This window comes from Chelon labrosus (assembly GCF_963514085.1).
Source record: "Chelon labrosus genome assembly, chromosome: 7".
Classification (NCBI taxonomy): domain Eukaryota; kingdom Metazoa; phylum Chordata; class Actinopteri; order Mugiliformes; family Mugilidae; genus Chelon; species Chelon labrosus.
In genome coordinates, this window is record NC_140343.1 from 25,914,940 (window position 1) to 25,932,948 (window position 18,009).

Genomic DNA, 18,009 nt, shown 5'->3' on the forward strand with positions numbered 1-18,009 from the left:
CTTAGCTACAAGCTAATTTCCAACCGTAGTCCTCAGACATAACATAAACATACAGACAGAGCAGCATATACAACACTATATAAAAGCAACAAATAACATTTCAGTACAATAAATAAAAGACTGCTTAAAAGTGGGCTATAGAGTATAAAAGTGCTGATCAGATTTTACACGTTTTCAGGTTTGATTTGTTTTTAGTAATTTTTTGAGCTGTTTTTTAAAAGCAGTGAACGACAAACTTTCTCGAATAGTAGTTTGGAGACTATTCCAACTCAGACATCCTTTGACAGACATGGTACTTTGACCTGTGGAGTTTTTGAACCTGTCCATGAGGCCCACCCTGGCAGCAATTGTTTATTTTGTCAACAAGAATTTAAAGATGATGTCCGTCTTCACAGTCGCTCTGACACGCTTCTACCGTAGAGCTACAGGAAACCACCGCTATTTTTTCCATTTATTCTCTCATATTTCCTTTTTTTTTTCTGCACGGGGTCCCGCCTAGGTTTCTGCAGATATGGTGCAGCAGCATACATCTGATTTACCACCTCCGTGGATGGAGTGTGCTTGGAGATGGAGGATAGAGAAGAGTAAATCAGCCAACACAGCTGGGAGGTAGATCTAGCTACCATCACTCTCAGCCTGCCACCACGCTCTGTTAAACACCAGTCCCACTAAATCTAGCCATAAGGAGCCCCTCTGCATTGCAGTGTCAAAGGATGTGTAACCTTTTAAAGCTCAGGCTGGTGTGTATAGCACTTGTGTGCTCTACAAGCATAATCCTGCATCCATGGGGTTTAATTCAAACCTCTAGCTTTCCTAGCAAAATGGTTTGAGGCAAAAAAGTGCGTAGGACACCGAGCATCTGACAGTGACAAGACAGATCATCACAGATCTTCATTTAACCACCTTCTACACCCTTTGTGTTTGAAGAGAGACTCCACTGTGACAGCATCTGTTATGGAGAGTCACGTCTCTTTGACTGACGTCTCTTCGCTCAAGCGACAAACAACGAAACACTCGACTGAGCTAATTTAAGAGCGGGGGATCAGTGAGGACAACAACCAGTGTGGAGGGGAAGAATAAGATAAAGCAAGAGGGAGAGACAGCGTGAGAGAGAGAGAGAGAGAGAGAGAGAGAGAGAGAGAGAGAGAGAGAGAGAGAGAGAGAGAGAGAGAGAGAGAGAGAGAGAGAGAGAGAGAGAGAGAGAGAGAGAGAGAGGTGAAGGTAAATAGAAGAAAAGAGAATAAAGAATGGAAATAAGGGAGAAAAAAGAATGGCAAATGTCATTAAAACGGATGCCACGTCGCGCAATTTGACTCCGGTGCCTTGGCTTTAGTCATAGCTAAGTGAACAGAGAATGGCTGTGTGCATGAATTGTTCTACTGCTGCGACTAATAGCAAAATCACTGCAGTGTAAAATAGAAATTTCAAACTTGATTAATTTATGTATTTATGGACGAGGCGTTCTTTTTTTTTAATTTATTTATTTTTTTCTCCTCTCTTCCCTGGGATAATTTTGTTATGCACGTTGTGGCACTCTCAAATTGGCCTGACTATTGCGAGATGTCGAAATCAAGTCTGAGCAGTTAGCTCGCACAAAAGGAGAGCGCTCTGGAGCGGGGAGTTTGGCATCGCTGTGAGGAGTCGGAGGAGCTCTTCTGGTGGTGCAAATACAGAACAATGTCAGCGGTGAAGGGTGACTACCTCTGACAATGTCCCTTGAGATTTAGGAGTCAGAGGCAAGAGTTTTCCTGGCTCCGGGATTCTTAGTGCTGTGTCTATGGGCAGTTAGAGAGAAGTCAAAAGGCAAGAGGTGGATGCGATGAGACAAATGGGACGCAGAAAACACTGGTTAAAGTCCTGGTCTGAGTGTGAGATCTGAGAGTCCTCACATCATTCAGCTGCATAAAGTGCTTAGCTGCTCAGATCCAAGTCCTCATCTCACAAAATGGGACTTTTCTTCAATAAATTTACTGCTGAACTAAATCTGAACTTCACATACTATAAATTATTACCTTCATTTTTTTTTTATTCCTTTTTATTCTTTATTCTGTTTTATTCTCTTTCGCTGCCTGACGCACAACAACTCCTGTATAATGCAGATCAGCGGTGTAGTTCTTTCTTTTTGTTTTTTGCTATCCTTTGTTCTGTTCTTTCACGGTTATGTAAAATTCAGCAACAGCAGAGTTATCCATTTCAGTCCAACATCAGTCTCGGCGGTTTCTAATTTATTTTATTCAGCAGTACAACATTAGACAGGTTTGTGTTGTATTGAGCGGGTTTCAGGTATTCTGTTTTGAATTGCTCTAATTTGTCCTTCACTTCCCCCTGTCTAGTTATGTCTGCATGTTCAATACAAAGTTCGGGTTAGCTAAATGGATGCTGTATGAGGATTCACCAAATAATAAAACTAATCGGAGTGAGAGGACGAGCCTTACCCTCGATGGGAGCCAGGATGACGCGGGAGTGGTCGTAGGCGATGACGTTGGCGTAACGATTTTTGGGCTTGTTCACCTCCAGGTTGGAGTGTTCCCAGGTGAACTGCTGGCCTGGATCAATAGACTGACAAGGGGCAGAGACAGGCAGAACATGCACACACAGAGAAGCAATCAGAGGGAGCCGTGAGAGGAGCTGAGCAATAACAATACAACCTCAATGTTATCATAGAAAGAGGGCGGGATGGGGGGGGAGACAGAGAGAGATTGAGAGGGTGATTTCGCCGAAAGAACAAAAAGGCTGGCTGGTTTAAATACAGCAGCTGCACGCGGCGCTTTATCAAGATCATTAATGTAGTCGGTGCGTAATGACAAATCACAATATTGATGAAGAAGGCGGCTCTGCTCCCCTGACAGGAGGGGCGTGGAACAAAGTCTGACAGTGGAGCGGAAGACAAATTCAGCCGCCGCTTTAAAATACGAGAATTCTAGACAAATATTCGGTTCCCGGCCCTGTCAGGATAATTAAGTATTCCATTACGAGTCATTGTTTGCTCACAGGCGTCTGGCGCTCTGTTGGTGCAGGGTCGGAGGCTCGAGCGATATTTGCACTCGCGGCTGGAGAGGGAGTCTGAGTCCACTTGAAAACCTGATCTAACATGCAATCTGCATACGATCATTACAACGGTGAGAGATTCCCTCGCTTTCGGCCTCATTTTTTTCGTGCCTTCTACGTTCCCTATTCTTCTCTTTGTCCCCGTTTTCCTTATCAGCATCTCTCCATGTTCAAAGTCATTTTTCCCCACTCCTCTTTATCTTCTTCTTTATCCACCGCCTCCAATCTAATGTTTACTCCCCCTTTTTACTCAACAGTCCTCCACCTACTCCACTGCTGTTTTCCTCTTCTCCAACAACTGTGTGTTTGCATATAGAAATTGGGGTCGCTTTCCTCAAGTTTAAGGCCACATCTGTGTAGTCCAAACTGATAGTTTTTTTTTTTTTTTTTCACAAATTACATTCTAGGAAGCATGTATGGAAAGCTGGATAAAAATCCTTTTCCTCACCCTTTATGATCAGTGGCCCTGAAGATGAACGACAGCTCTGGTCAAGAGGACACAGCTCTTAACTGCCTGATGGTAGATTGATAAACCGCGCAGCTACGGCATCGTCAGGTGAAACCATGGCTGCCTTTCTGCCGCCGTTTGTAACTCAGATTATCTCCCCTTCATCTCCGCTCCCCAGCTGTGCTCTCTCTCCCTCCCTCTCTCTCTCTCCCTTCACTGAATCCTCATCATTAACCAAGCTTCTCCTCCTCATCCCTCTCTTCTCTCCCCTCTTCCCCTCCACCCCACCCCCCACTCACTCTCTCACATCCCGCCTGGCTAAAAACCAATCAGACAAAGCCCCGTAGAGCCGCGCTTGGCAAGCCGGGGCACCGGGACGAGCAGCCATTCATCAAGAAAATAACAAAATTAAAATTACACTTCTCTATTTAATTTGGTCATTCATTTTTCCTAGAGGGTGGTTGTGTGAAGGGGCGGGCGGACAGCGAGAGAAAGAGTAGAATAAAAAAAAAAAAAAAGAGACAGAGAAGAGCTGATGGTTTAAGGCTGTCTCAAAGCCAAGTAATTAGAAGTTGTAGTTGTAGCAAAGCATCAACTTTGGCCTCTCGTCTCTCTTCCCCAACGAACGGAACAAGCTTGTCCATTTGGTATACAGCCCGGATGTGGATTTATGAATAATAGATACCCAAGAAATACTGGATTGCTATGAGAAGTCATTATCCAGCAACATCCCCCAGCAGGCATGATGACGGCAATCTATGCTGGTGTACCCGCTTCCTACCTTAGCGTGCCGTGCAGCGAGGCGACAGGCGCGGTGATTTAGGGATGGCGAGAAGGGGATATTGCTTGTATGCAAACGAGAGCTGATTCAGCGCTCCTGATTTCTAATCAACTCTGGTGTCATTTATAACCGCCGCGGCCTCAGAGCTCAGACAGCTCAGTTACCCCCTTTACACACACACACACACACACTCACACACCCCTACACGTTCTATGTAAAAGCCTGGCTGCCAGCGTGCTTTCGCCTGAAAGCACATTAGTGGAGTTCTGCATCTATATTGCAAACGAAGGAAACGCTTTCATATAAGTTCACGTATTTATTGAGCTATTTATTAAATTTTCTTAAGTAGATGTTTAAGAAAAATAAGGTAGAAAACCGTCTTCAATCCCATATCTGCTTCAAGAGTATTTCTATTTTCCTCAGGTGAATGCTGTTACGCAAATTTGGAGGTAAGAGAAACATTTTTCATATCCTAGAAGGACATATTTCTTCTCTGAGAAGAATTATTCAACATCTCACAAGATGTTTTACGGCAGAGTGATTCCTTTATTTATTTAGCAAAGAACGCAAGGAAATTGCATTTGGGAGTTGAGGAGTTACAACAACCCACCAATGGGAAAATGACAATTCTTGTTTAGCCATGCTGAGGCTACAAATATATGTAAGGAAATGTGCAGCTGAGAGCTACTGATACGTCCACCAGATGCAGCACCGACAACAGGCAGAAGTAAAAGAAGAAACAGAGCGCTACAACACCGCAGAAGGGACTCCCTTGTCATTTTCCGGTGAAAACACAAGCTGACAGAAATCAATACTCTGAAGTAACTTTGACCTTTGAACCTCTGGCCCACTCACCTCATATTCCTGGGAGAGTTTCAGGTTGTCATTGGCCTTGAGAAGTTCTGTGTGTTCAGCCAGCTCCGAGATGGGAATGGGAGGATGATTCATCATACCTGCTCGCCAAAAAACACAGAGAGAGAAGCAAAATTCCACATGGGAGAGAAGGAGAAGGAAGCTCATTAGTGCAGTAGACGGGCTACGGGTTCAAAACATGAACATCACACAACACACCATTTATGGGTGAGGATTTCTTGCTTACAAAACAATGGAAGTTGGGGTTTAGTGATGAGGAAGCTTGAGCGGGACACGGTGAATATCACACACAGCGAAAAAGTAACGACTGGTGACGTTATTGACTCTTGATTTGACCAGGCCAGAGCTCAGAAACAGCCACGTTTGTAGAGCGGGGCTGATTGATGACTCGTGAAAGGAGCCAGCATCACGCACGCCGGAGAGACCAAATTGTACGAATTCCCACTATGATCCTGATGCCGATGGATAGATACGACAACAGAAGCGAAAGTTGCTGAGTGCAGCCAATTACGGCTCAAACTTTCAGAGGCATCAATAATTTGAACAGCTTGGGAAATTAGTTTATAATGCCACAAGATGAAAACTATAGGGTTTTGATGGCGAAATCAAAGGAGAGAACCACCACAGACCCGCACAATCAATTGGAATGCTCGTGCTGACAAAAATCCCCTGTACTCCTCTTTGAAGATAATCAAAAGTAACATTTGCTTTCAGAATGACTGCTATCAAAACAAAAAAGCAAGGGGAATTCAATACTGGGTCAGTAGCTGGGAGTAAAAACAATTTAATGATAGAAATAAGTCTTGGATCGTTTTTACTTAAAGAAGAGCTTACAAATTCAAGCTGATGTATCTTTATCTATACATAAATACTACTACAAACAGCACAGTGGTATTATTTTTGCTTTATAGAAGTGAAGAAACAGCATCCTGATTGTGATTAAATGCCACAGGCTCGCTCGCCTCTACCGAATCCTTAATCTGTAATGCTCTCGACGTGAGGCGTTTTTAGCATGGTGACCAGTTTGTAACGTTGCCTCCATAAAAAGCAGCTTATTCCAGAATCGAGCCCTGACCTGGGGGCTTATGGGAAGGGAGGTGAGTGGGTAGGTGAGTGGGTGGGTGGTGGTGGGGGAGGGATAAGGAGGTTTAGGGAGGGTGAGTGATGCTGAGTGACACGGTGAGCTGCTCCATTCCAGCCAGCTGGTGCAAAGCAAGCAAGATACCATTTCCATCATCTGCTGGTTCCCTCAACCCAGTGAGCACCAGCTAAAAGATAAACACCCTTTACCTTTTCAATATCACACATAGGAATTCTCTGCTGCATGTCCCATACACACTCCTCCCAAATCCTTCTGCCATTTATCCCGAGGTTTTCACTGAAAGAATGAGCTTTTCACTAGGGTTGGGAAATGCTAGGGTTCTTTTTTTTTTTTTTTTTGGCTCGCTTCAATATCCACTGAATATTGTGTTGCGGCTGCTATAATATTATCAGCACTGCTGTGCACTCCAGTCGCTAATCCATTTAGGCGCATAATGCTGAGGCCATGTAATGGAATATGGAGCAGCCATAGATTGTGGCTCTGTCCCTACATGCGGCCTTGTAAAACGCTTTCATATTTTTTTTTTTTTAGTAAGACCCTTCATTTCCTGTCGAGTTTGGAAGTCAAAAGTCGTCACAGTGTCTCTCGCTGACATCTCTTCACATATAAATAAAAGTTACCCGGACTTAATTGGGCATGCTAATCAGCGTAATCACATTAAGCACCCTTAATGTTTCCTTTCTGACAACGCTTAATATCCCCCCAGTGTCACGGGGGTCACCCATGTTTCGGCTGCTTTTGTTGCGCTTAAGAGAGGGCGGCCCAGCTCTCTGTGCTGACAGTCTTCATTAGTAATGGTAATTTATTTTACACAGAGGGAACAAAGCGGCAGGCTTAATTACATGAAGATTACAGAGCATATATGAGACAAATGGAGATGACACTGGATGACGTCCTCTGGACATGAATGGACATACTGCATTAACAGGCTGCTTGACAACAAACACCCATGCCTTCCTTCACGGATCATCAAAACGATGAATGCCCATGCGGATTATCTGTTTCAGTTAGATACCTTAATACAAACTCCTTGGAGGGTTATTTAAGATTTTAATTTACATTAACTTCTTCAGACAAAAGTGTGTGTGTGTGTTTTTTTTTCTCAGTGAGCTAGCAAAGCATGCAGATCATGGCGGAACTACTTGGGAATGAGTTATTAATCACTTCTGGTGTCGGAATTCGTTATGATGGGCATCATGAAGAAAAAAAAAAAAAAAAAAGAGGAAACATTTCAAATTTAATTTACTAGCCCAGAATTCAAAGGGAAAAGGTATCAGGCGCTATGAGTGAAATAAGTAAATGCAAATGAGGGGCCCCTCACTTCTCCTTGAGAGAACAAGCGCGGGTGGTTTGAGGCGAGATCAAAGAATGTTTGTGTTGAGTTTGTGCGCGTGCGGTCGTGCAGTTTACTCTGAGCGGGTGCGTGTGAGCTGCAGACATACTCAAACTCCATCCGTTTCTTTCGGGTTTGTGTTTGCTGCCCACGTTACTGTCTGCATGTATAAGAGCCTGCCGTGGTTGGAGAGATACATCAGGCCAAGTGTTTACATATTCAAATCAACCATGATGCACTGCCTGTTATAGGTTCTGCTGTTTGTTTATTCCCTTAAACTTTGGAAGAATGCTTTTGGAAACTAATACGAAAAAGCTATTATTTTTCCCTTAGCCTATTTGTTCATTTACAATAAAATGATATGACTATAAATTGTCATGTTTACACACAGCTAAATCTATTTCTCTCTCAGTGTACTTTTCTGAAATCACTCATTTGTTTTGTTCTCAAGACAAACGAGTCGGCCGGCACCTGATTTGTTCTATTATTCATTTTCTCGTTTATACTCTGAAGGCACATTGCAGTGTTTATGCAAGATTTAGTTTCTAAACTAGATTCGCTGTGACCCGTAGCCGAGCAAAGTCAACCAAGGACACATCGTTGTTATTCCCTACCCTAACTCTCTTCAACGCAACCCCCTCGCCTACAGCTTTTTGCTATCCATGCACAGACTAAAACATTTCTTTTTCTTCACCGCAATCGTGAGCTTGATCAGTGAACACAAGAAACCCCCCTAGAAAAATAGCATCTAATTACACATTTCCAATCTCCCAATCCGCATCCAATGCACCCAAGAAATGTAATGATACTTTTTGATAAGTCAAACCAGGCGCTTTCCAAAAGCTTATTTGTGATGTTGCATATTTCCATATAAAAGGGAAGATCTCTGTCTGTGGGAAGAAAAAAAAGGGGGAAACGGGGGAAAGAGGAAAGCCTGAACCTCTGCTTTTCTCTCGGATGATTCTTTTGCAGTGCGCGGGGAGGGGTGGGGGGGTGATCAAAATGTCGAGCCATTGTTTGCCACTGCTTTAATTAATTCTGCTCGTTATCTCCGAGCACAGAAAAGACCCTGTTGGTTCGGAATGGATATGGAGCAGTGGTGGTGGTGAAGGAAGAGGAGGTAGGAGATGGGAAGAACAACAACAGGGAGGAGGTGAATAAAGGGACAGAGAGAAAGAGGAATAACACAAGACTGTTCCTAAAAAATAATAATAATAAGAAAAACAATAAGAAAAACTCTCAACCATCTATACATCAGCAGAAGTGATCGCACAGGTTATTTATGCATGGTGGATTAATGCACAGCCAACAGCCCAAGTGAATATCACGACTGACATCCAATTAAAGAAAAAAAATAAAATAAATAAAAAATAGCCCAGTGTACCAATAGAAACAAACAGAAAATTAATTAGTGCTTAGATTTTGCTGCATCATGTCAAAAAACCAAATGCAAATTATGTGTTGTAAATTGAGGCAAGCAGTGCTAAAAAAAACAAGACAAAAAAAAAATATATATAAATAAATAAAAGAAAGCTTGGTACGCAAATTCTAAAAGCATAGAGACTAACTTTCATAGTCAAAATCTGCGTCACTCTGAGGACTGCTTAGACCAGAATCTGTAAAGAACAGTAGACAATAAGGGAAATGGTTTCAAAAAGGCTGCAATGCAACAGAAAAGGCAATGTAAAACAGAAAACAGAAAAATGTGCAAAAAAGATAAAAGGCCACGTGAAACATAAAGGCATTATCACTATTTTTTTTTGTTTTTACCAACAGTTTACCCTCAGTAAACTCAGGTCTTCCTCAGGTTGGCCTGAATGAAGTTGGCTTTCAGGCCTGACTGCCACACAGACATGGAAAAAGCATTTTCAGATCTGACCAGACCTTCCCTTCCACCACCAAATACCAAATCAATGCCACAGTCCTCCTCAGCAACAGACTGGCTGTTGGCCATGGGTGCCACAGTCCTCTGCTGCCCCTGCTGAGAAACACCTTCCACCAAAGCCCCTTTTCAACATCTGTAGAGTTCGGGGATGGGAAACTGATTTGCTATCTCTAGGCTTTCATAAACATCAGCTAGAAGGGTCCGCTGAGAGGACTGAGAAAAATGACAGAGAAGGGAAAAATCAGCTTAGGTTTACTGGTGAAAAGTAACTCTGAAAGGTCCCTTTGTCTGTAGTTTGATCCTGAGGCACTGGGAGCGAAAGGTGTGGAAAAGTGTCCGCATTCTTGGCTGACAGCTGTGGAGCCGGAGCTGATGGGAGCCAGAGCGCCGAGGAGTGTGATGATGGCTCAAAATCTTATCTGCTCCGGAAGAGAAGCCCTCTGAGGCCACAGCCAGCCGATGTTATGTCCGGGTAGAATCAGGTCTCCCCAACTGCTCAAGCAGAAAGCAGCCATCTGCGACAACATTAACTGGACATGTGGCATAGAGATGCGGCCTGATGAGATGTGGCCAACCTGCCCATCAAGTGGAGGCAAATAGATTTTGCAAAATGGTAAAAGCTGAAATTAGATCAACGGGGTTGCTTGGCGATAAGAAACGATTGCGTTATCCGAAGATGGCGAGTCTGAACCACTGAAATCAGATAATTTGTTCCAGTCAATGTGTAAAAAAGTGAGAGGAATAAAAAGGCGGAATGGAAAAATCATTTGAGAGCAAAATGCCATCTCCAAACATCCGGTTCCATCTTTGTGATAAACTTGAACAACTGATCGGTCATTACCCACAGTCAGATATAAACTGTTCTTTTTATTTAAAACAGCATGAAAACAGTGCTCAGAGCAATTCTGCAGAAGTTGCTGAAATTAATTTTTGGTGGGTATACCTTTCACCGACGTTTTTAGCGAGAGCACGTCACCCCGGCGGCGCCAGATGAGCGCAGAGACATAAAGACATTAAACCCCCCCACCCCAGCCCCCCCTTTTCTCTAATTGATTTGTGACAATGACTAATTAAACCTAGCGGGTGGTGCTCTGATCCACTGTCTCCAAACGTCATTCATCACAGCAGGAAGGAGGTGCAGGCATGTCTGATTATGTTTATGTGTAAGCTGGTGACGCTGGTGTGTGTGCGCGTGTTTCGACAGAACGGTAAGGAGGAGGAGGAGGAGGGGGGCACGGTTGTTACAGTCGTCGCTGTGATCCGGAGAAACCAGTAGGTTGCTGATACATGAGAGCGACCGGCAGATGTCCGTGGGATTTGTAAGTGCGCGATGCTTTTCTGTAGGAATATGTTTGATTTGTACATGCTGAGATGTGGAAGCACTTCTTATGACAGAAATGCGGGGAAGCGAAGTGCTATATGTCGGTGGGCGAAGATAAACTTAGATGGAGATAGACTAAACACTATTTTGTGTTGAAAAGTGATTATAGGCATTCATACTACAATAGGGAATATCAAACCGGACATTTATAATTATTTATTGCTGGATGGATTCCATCCTACTGTTAGATAGATTATATATAATGCATATAAAAAAATTAAGATAAAATTAAATGACAGAGGAAAACAAACTACTAATAAGCAATGATAAAGGGCTTGATTGGGGATAGACAGTAGATAGCCGTGAAGTTGTGCTGCCTCATTACTTTGGCCCCATTTGCCAATTAAACCCCGGACAAAACAAAGCTCTCCGAGCCCCAAGGAGTTATGGGATGTCATTGTGAGACTGTCACCTAGAGGCTGTAAAGCACAAACGCACATGATGTACACACACTCTCTCAGAAACACGCTGATTATTAGAAAAACATATTTTACGTTTCTCAGCACTAGGGGTCACTGAGCACGCATTGCCGATGCTGCATATGCTCCGTTGGATTGGGGAGGCCTCGGATAACTGCGCAGGGAGTATGCTCATTTGAACAATGGTCTCTATTAGCTGATGGGGATGTTCACAAATGCTCACCGGCCCACTTAATTGGGCTAAAATGTCTATTCAAATTAAATTTCCCCGGGCGCGGCGATAACGACAGCACCCCATTCTCTGGAACAAGGAATGAGAATGCTTGTCATATATAAAGAGATGTCTCAGCATGTATTGGTGAAAAAAAAAAGAGGGAGATATTGCAACAAGAGTTTCTATTATTTAAGAAAGGGAGAAGGACAACCGAGGGCATGGTGGAAAGCACTGGAAGTAAGAGAGACAAACCGTAGAATGACCATTAGAACATTGTCATTATAGAATCACTGATGGGGCTCTGAATACCATGCAGGATAAAGATGAGAACTTCCACATATCTGCGCAGAAGTGGGTTGTGAGCATCTTCTTTCCTTCCAGTGTCTCTTCTTTGATGTAAAAAAAAAAAAAGTCTGTCTTTTTCACGAAACTCAAGGCAGCATGCCTGGGCTCCCGAAGAAGCTGAAGAGAAATGCTCTATTTTGAAATCCGAGCCTTTTGATGGAGGAGAGCCTGGCCGTGGATGACAGATGGATGACTGAAAGACAACTCGGCTCGGAGACAGAAAGGCGGGAGGCGAAAAGATAGCAAAAGAAAAGAACAAAGACGTGGCTGGGTGTGTTTATTCCACCTCTGGAGAATTTCCTCAATTTCTGCAGTTTGCTTGGGCAGGGAAGAACAATGGCATTTGAACTAGAGCACAAGTACTTCAGAATACAGGTCTGTGTCCTGTGTCAAATGAGCTGCTGCAAGAGAGAGAATACAATCTCTACAATGAACCGCCTACAGGAAAACTGTAAGGTTCCTCATATGATTTATAGGGATGTTTTTAGTTGAATGCTACACCAGATAGTATACAATATATTCATGACATGAAGCTAGAGGTAACCACAGAGGCTGCCAATAGATCAGATCAGGATTACAAGTTTCCAAAAGCTGACCAAATGACACGCCACTTGCAAATATGTGTTTACACACCATGGCTTGTAACTGGGCAGTGCACACTTAGCTGAACCGAGGGCTGTACGAGAAACCCAAAAAGGCAAAATGGATTCCACTGTGGCTCAGAACAAAGACAACAAACTGTAGATGCCATCGCAGCCAAATCGCAGGACGTTTGAGAACAGAAAGACAGGCCGATAGGAAATCGGTCTGGAAGGGAGGCCGGAGGAAGATGTCAAACAAACTTTACCCAGAGGTCTTAGAGAATGAGTGTAGGATCAGATGCGCTCTGCTGCTACCGCCAGACTCTAGCTCAGACAAATATCAGAAGAAAAAAATAAGAAAGAAGTGGAAAGAAACCCAAGAAAACAAAAAAAAGTCCAACAACAGATGCTGTTTCTAACTATTTGTTATTCGTCAATGGTTAATTGTTACATGGGGACATGGTAAACACATAAATATGGCCTGCAGGAAGTTATGAAGGCGCATAATGTCAAACAAAATGATATGGGGGAACTTCATGAACATCACATGTGCTGCTGCACTAAAGTTCATCTCTGTAGCTGTGTGCATTTGTGTGGCATTGTATGAATTACACATACAAATTACATGAAAATACATGTTCTTTCTTACAGAACTGAAAGGTTTTAATCTGTAAAGTTTTGATTTGGTGTCAAGAAGGGAGGTCTTACGTTAGTGTGTGTAGCCAATAAGTCACATTAATGTTAATGTTAAATTTACATTTTTTTGCCACTTTTCTGAGTGGAATTTGCTCTTCAGTCCAGTAGCTTCCAAAAATCAAAAAGATTTTGAAGCTCCTGCAAAAGCTTTTGAAATATCATATAGTCTACAAAACACTGAAACAGCAACCTTCATTATAATAATAATATAACTTTTTAAAATACTTTCTTCCACAACTTTTTTCTCTTTCCCAATAAAACATTTGCAAGCGTATATAAAGTAGGCATCGCTTCTTTACCTGGAGTTTGGAAGTTGATGCGTCTCATCTCCACAGGGTCTGTGGGGTGGTGAGGTGTGATGTCTGCGTTGTTCAGCAGGCATTTCGTGCGTGGCTCTGACTCTTTTCTTTTGCGGCTGGAGAGCGAGACAAACAGAGAGTAGAAAGAGGGGAAGACATGCAACAAAGATGACAGAATAACTTTTAGTGAGCACTTGATCCAACCAAATAATAACTCTACAACTCCAAACAACTTGCAGCTCAGCGGGCCAAAACAGTTAAACAGTTAAAAGCGAATCCAAAGCCAGAACCGTGAAGCCGAGAACATGTACCAAGTATAAAATATTCCCCTCCACCCTTCAATAATTAAAGCCTTTTTTTATTTTTTTATTTTTGCTGAAGCAGGCAATTTTGTCGTCTTGAAATAGTCGATCTAAGTAAGACTAAGCCTTACCTGTCGGGTTTGCTGTTTCCAAGAAAGCAATGGGAGTCAAATAAATATATAAAGATGGCAAAAACACAACACACAAGGAGAAAGGGAGAGGGGGAGGCGAGAAGAGAGATAAATCAATAGAGAGCAGTTTAAAATTCACAGGGGTCGCTGCTGGGCTCGCAAAAAGCGAGATAAAGCTCATCAGCATTTGAAGGAGGTGTGTACATGTGTGCATGGGTGAGTATGACCGCGTATGCAATGAAATGTGAAAGTAAGTGCATGCATTTCTTACTCTGTATCTGCGTGTCTATGTGTGTGTGTGTGTGTGTGTGTGTGTGTGTGTGTGTGTGTGTGTGTGTGTGTGTGCATGTGCGTGTGCTTGTGTGTGTGCACAAGGGTGCAGGTACAGATGGGAAAGGGGAACGTCAGGGCCAAGGGCAGACCCGGGAAACACTATTCACCAGGGAGAGACAGGAGAGTGAGGTGGAGAGGAAGAGAAGAGAGAAAAAAGAAAGAGATCCAAGGAGAGATGTTACTCTCCCAAACCACCAAGATGGAGGTAGGGCAAGGTCAGACAGTCAGGGATCGCCTGACAATAGCAAGCTGTACACAACAGCCCTGGTTCCTTTTGTTCAGGGATCTTTTCTGGGATGTAGGGTGACCTCTGACACCAGTGTTCCACTTCGACTTGCAGTAACCAAGGCTACACCTGACTGTAAGGATGAACTTTGACTGTATTGAGCGTATCTGCACATACAGTATGTTCCATAATAAATAAATTCAGACTTGTGACAGAAAGACCTGCTCACGAGACAGACATGCTTGATGTCCACTACTATCGAATAGGTTTACCCACTACTGCAAAGTGATCAAACTAGTAATGATAAAAGTGATTAGCAATTCACTTGGACAATATCAAAATAATATCTTTAATTGATTTCCGTCTTATTTCAACCTCTGTTGTGTCTTAATTGGGCAGATTGTACCACTAGTCCAGTTACGGAGCGCCATCTCGAAGAATCTCCTCCTCTCTCTTCTTTCTCAGACCAATTCACTTCCCACAACCATCTTTTTTCCACGCACAAGAAAGCCTATTTTATATTCACATGCAACAATGTTGTTGTATTGTGCTGCTATGAACACAACCCCCCCCAACATGCTTCCTAACACGCAATTATTTCCCAATAGCCCATTTCCCCATTTACCCTACAAACAACTGGTTCAACATCAAATGACTAGACAATCACCACTGTGTGTTGCTTACATCAGAAAAAAATTGTTTTACAGCACATTTACCCTAACTCATAAAACACATGCAAAAATATGAGTTTAATTCTCTTTTTATCCTAATAAGGTATTGGTAAAATATCTGCTGTTGCAATATATCTTTGGAGAATAAAGCTTTTCACACTGGCCAATTATAGAAAATATCAGTGCTGTAAAATATCTACTGGTTCAAACTATTTTTCTATCACTTGAGGTTGAACTTTGTTCCTTTTACAGTTTAAAATCATTCGCCACAAAAACAGCAATTTCCAAGCCAACTCACTTTTTGTACAGGAGAATGGCGATGACGATGCAGATGATGAAGACCACAGCGAGGACCGGGCCCACCACCCATATGAGTCCATCGCCAGTCTCTACTGGCAAAGGGTCCATCACCAGCTCGGGAGTCATCACTGTGTCGGTGTAGGGGCTGGTTGCAAACATTTTCTGAACCGAGAAATCAGCAACAAGTTGAGACTGAGACACAGTCCGAATTATAGCAAGAGGCGAATATGGTTCAGTGAACTGGGTTTAGATACAGATGAACAATCTAAACTAACCAGCAACACTGGACACAAATGTACATTCTTACTGGATCTCATTAAAATAAAGTGGACCGCATTAGATTTAGTAAAAGGGAACCACATTTTTAACAAGTAATGAATCCAAGTCAGCCGAACTGTGCTAAACGGAGCTGAACAAGTTACTCACTCCGGCAGTGGCATTGAGTTCAGCCAGCAGGAAGAAGACATACTCCTGGCCTGGTTCAAGAGGCTTGTTCTCGCAGCTGCTCTGGCGGTGATCAGATCCCACCGTGAAGCTGGAGGGCAGCTGTCTGAAGCAGGCTGTGATGTAGGGCTTTCTCTGGTCCAGCTGAGCTAGCTGACGGCGCGAACGGCGCTTTGGGATCACCTCCCGCAGAAGCTGATTGATGGAAAAAAGGGTATTCATTTATTGGGTATTAGGTTTTTTATGTGTTCATTTTTGCATCCATGTTGGGTTTTTAGCAATTTCAAGGACATCGTTCTCAAATAAACTGACTGATGTTTTGTTACAACTCTAGAATAAAAAATTAAATGGGGCAGATGCACAACATAATTATTAAATGAGATGAAAGCAAAGTAACTCTCCAGTTTTCAGTATAAGAATATGGTGTGGTCAATAAAATGAGTGGATTGATAGAAATTGTCAATTCTAAGTGTTTAGATTTTCCAATGTGTAATGTTTTGGGGTCTACAGTAAATGCAGTAAGTACAAGGACTTGTACTCTTTTAGTGAACTGCATGAGACTTCGATTCTAAATGTAACCAGGCTCGAAATGCACTGAGTTCAAACTGCAGACAGAGGCGGGCACTAAGCACAGGAAATGTGTGTAATCCCAAATCCAATAGGGATGGCTGCTGTTGATCTGGCATACAAGGTGACCCCGAGCTATGGGAAGAGTGGGAGAAAGCTGTGCAGTTCTCTCGTCTGCATGCTTGTGGGGGGTGGGGGGCAAATTAGCATAACTGAGACGTACTTATGTGTGTAATCATTTCTAGTACGTGGTGCGTGCAATACTGCTACCACATGTAACCACAAGAATGTTTGTTTGTGCAATTCCTCCCTGTTTTACTACAAAGAAGAGCTTTGAATTGCTTTATTGTTACTACATTCGCTCCATTTGCTTCATTCTGTTTGATCCCGTTCTCTGGATAAACCTCATCACCTTGCTTTCAAAGATCTTACCTCTTCCATGTCCATCTCATCAGGATTTTTCAGATTTTTAACCGTTCCTGAGGTCCTCTTAAGTGGCACCACTACTACATAGAAGTTCCTGGAAACACAGCAGCATCGTTATTATAAACCCACCCCAAAAAAGTGAAAACGGCTGACAGTTAAGTAATTCAGCATGTGCAAATGGTCTAGTATTAATCAGAATGTCTCAATGGCACATAGATAAAAACCCATGTATCATCTCAAACTTCTCAACCCTTCTATTTGTACTCACTTGATATCCTTGCCATCGACTGGTGGGAAGGACATGGTGAGCATGTTGTCCGGCTCAGAGTAAATGTCCAACTTGGGTTTCTTGACCAGGATGAGTGGTGCAGTCCTGGCCACCACGTGGTGTCGTTGCCCACCGTCCATGCTTTCTTGGCAAGCAACCCTGAACTCATAGGTGGTGTTGTGCCTCAGCCCAGTGACAAGTACCCTTAGCTGCCTGGCATCCACGTCCAGCCTCTGACGGTTATACTCAATCTAGAGTTGTGAATAAAAAGTTTAGAAATTGGTAGTTAATCAGGAGTCTAGTGATTAAATAGACGGGGCAGGCAAGAATGATTTTGTATTCTGTGGATGATTGGGATGCGAATTAATTCAATGTCCGAAAATGTCAATTACGTTAGAAAAGGCACTAGCGTAGGATCAAGCCATTTTCTATTTCAAAATAAACAGAACTATTTTTTTTTTCAATACTGAACTCACCGTGCATTTGTACGGAGACCTGCTTTCAGAAAACTTCCATGCAATGACCACTGTGGTCTTGGTGGCCCACTTGACAGTAAAATTCTTTGGAACATCTGTGGAGTGGACAAATTCAAGAAAAGGAAAAAGGGCACTGTCAGTAAACGACAGAGAAAATAATGAAGAACCTTTGGTTTGGTTTAAGAAAAAAAGCTGTTCTTCCCCTGCAACGTTCCTCTGGGTTGGAAAGTGAGTGTAACTGTGAACTGTGATTGGCTGTGAGAAGGGCAACGCTATTGGTTAAGACATACAGCACATAAGACTCATGGATGACAAACCCATGAAGAACAAGGGTGTGCCCACTGGCCAGCTATCGTGGATAGTGCCAACCCATCTCACCACTGTCTTTGAACCATGACTACTTGATGATTAACTACTGACCCACGTAGTCCCAATGCCAAGTGTTCCTATACGTCTACAG

At 42.9% G+C, this 18,009-nt stretch overlaps 1 protein-coding gene across 3 annotated transcripts in view; it reads right to left on the reverse strand.

Annotated features, from left to right (window-relative positions):
* ptprsa (protein tyrosine phosphatase receptor type Sa) overlaps nucleotides 1-18,009 on the reverse strand; it is a 162,845-nt gene that overhangs the window by 22,663 nt on the left and 122,173 nt on the right. For 2 of the 3 annotated variants that reach the window (XM_084548606.1, XM_084548604.1), the window contains 9 exons: nucleotides 17,550-17,644; nucleotides 17,074-17,324; nucleotides 16,812-16,899; nucleotides 15,795-16,007; nucleotides 15,367-15,530; nucleotides 13,406-13,521; nucleotides 9,154-9,201; nucleotides 5,133-5,230; nucleotides 2,436-2,559 (listed from right to left, as the gene is read on the reverse strand). In XM_084548606.1, coding sequence (XP_084404732.1) covers nucleotides 2,436-2,559; nucleotides 5,133-5,230; nucleotides 9,154-9,201; nucleotides 13,406-13,521; nucleotides 15,367-15,530; nucleotides 15,795-16,007; nucleotides 16,812-16,899; nucleotides 17,074-17,324; nucleotides 17,550-17,644 — 1,197 coding nt within the window. The remainder of the gene's footprint in view (nucleotides 1-2,435; nucleotides 2,560-5,132; nucleotides 5,231-9,153; nucleotides 9,202-13,405; nucleotides 13,522-15,366; nucleotides 15,531-15,794; nucleotides 16,008-16,811; nucleotides 16,900-17,073; nucleotides 17,325-17,549; nucleotides 17,645-18,009) is intronic. The other variant, XM_084548605.1, reaches the window with a different exon arrangement.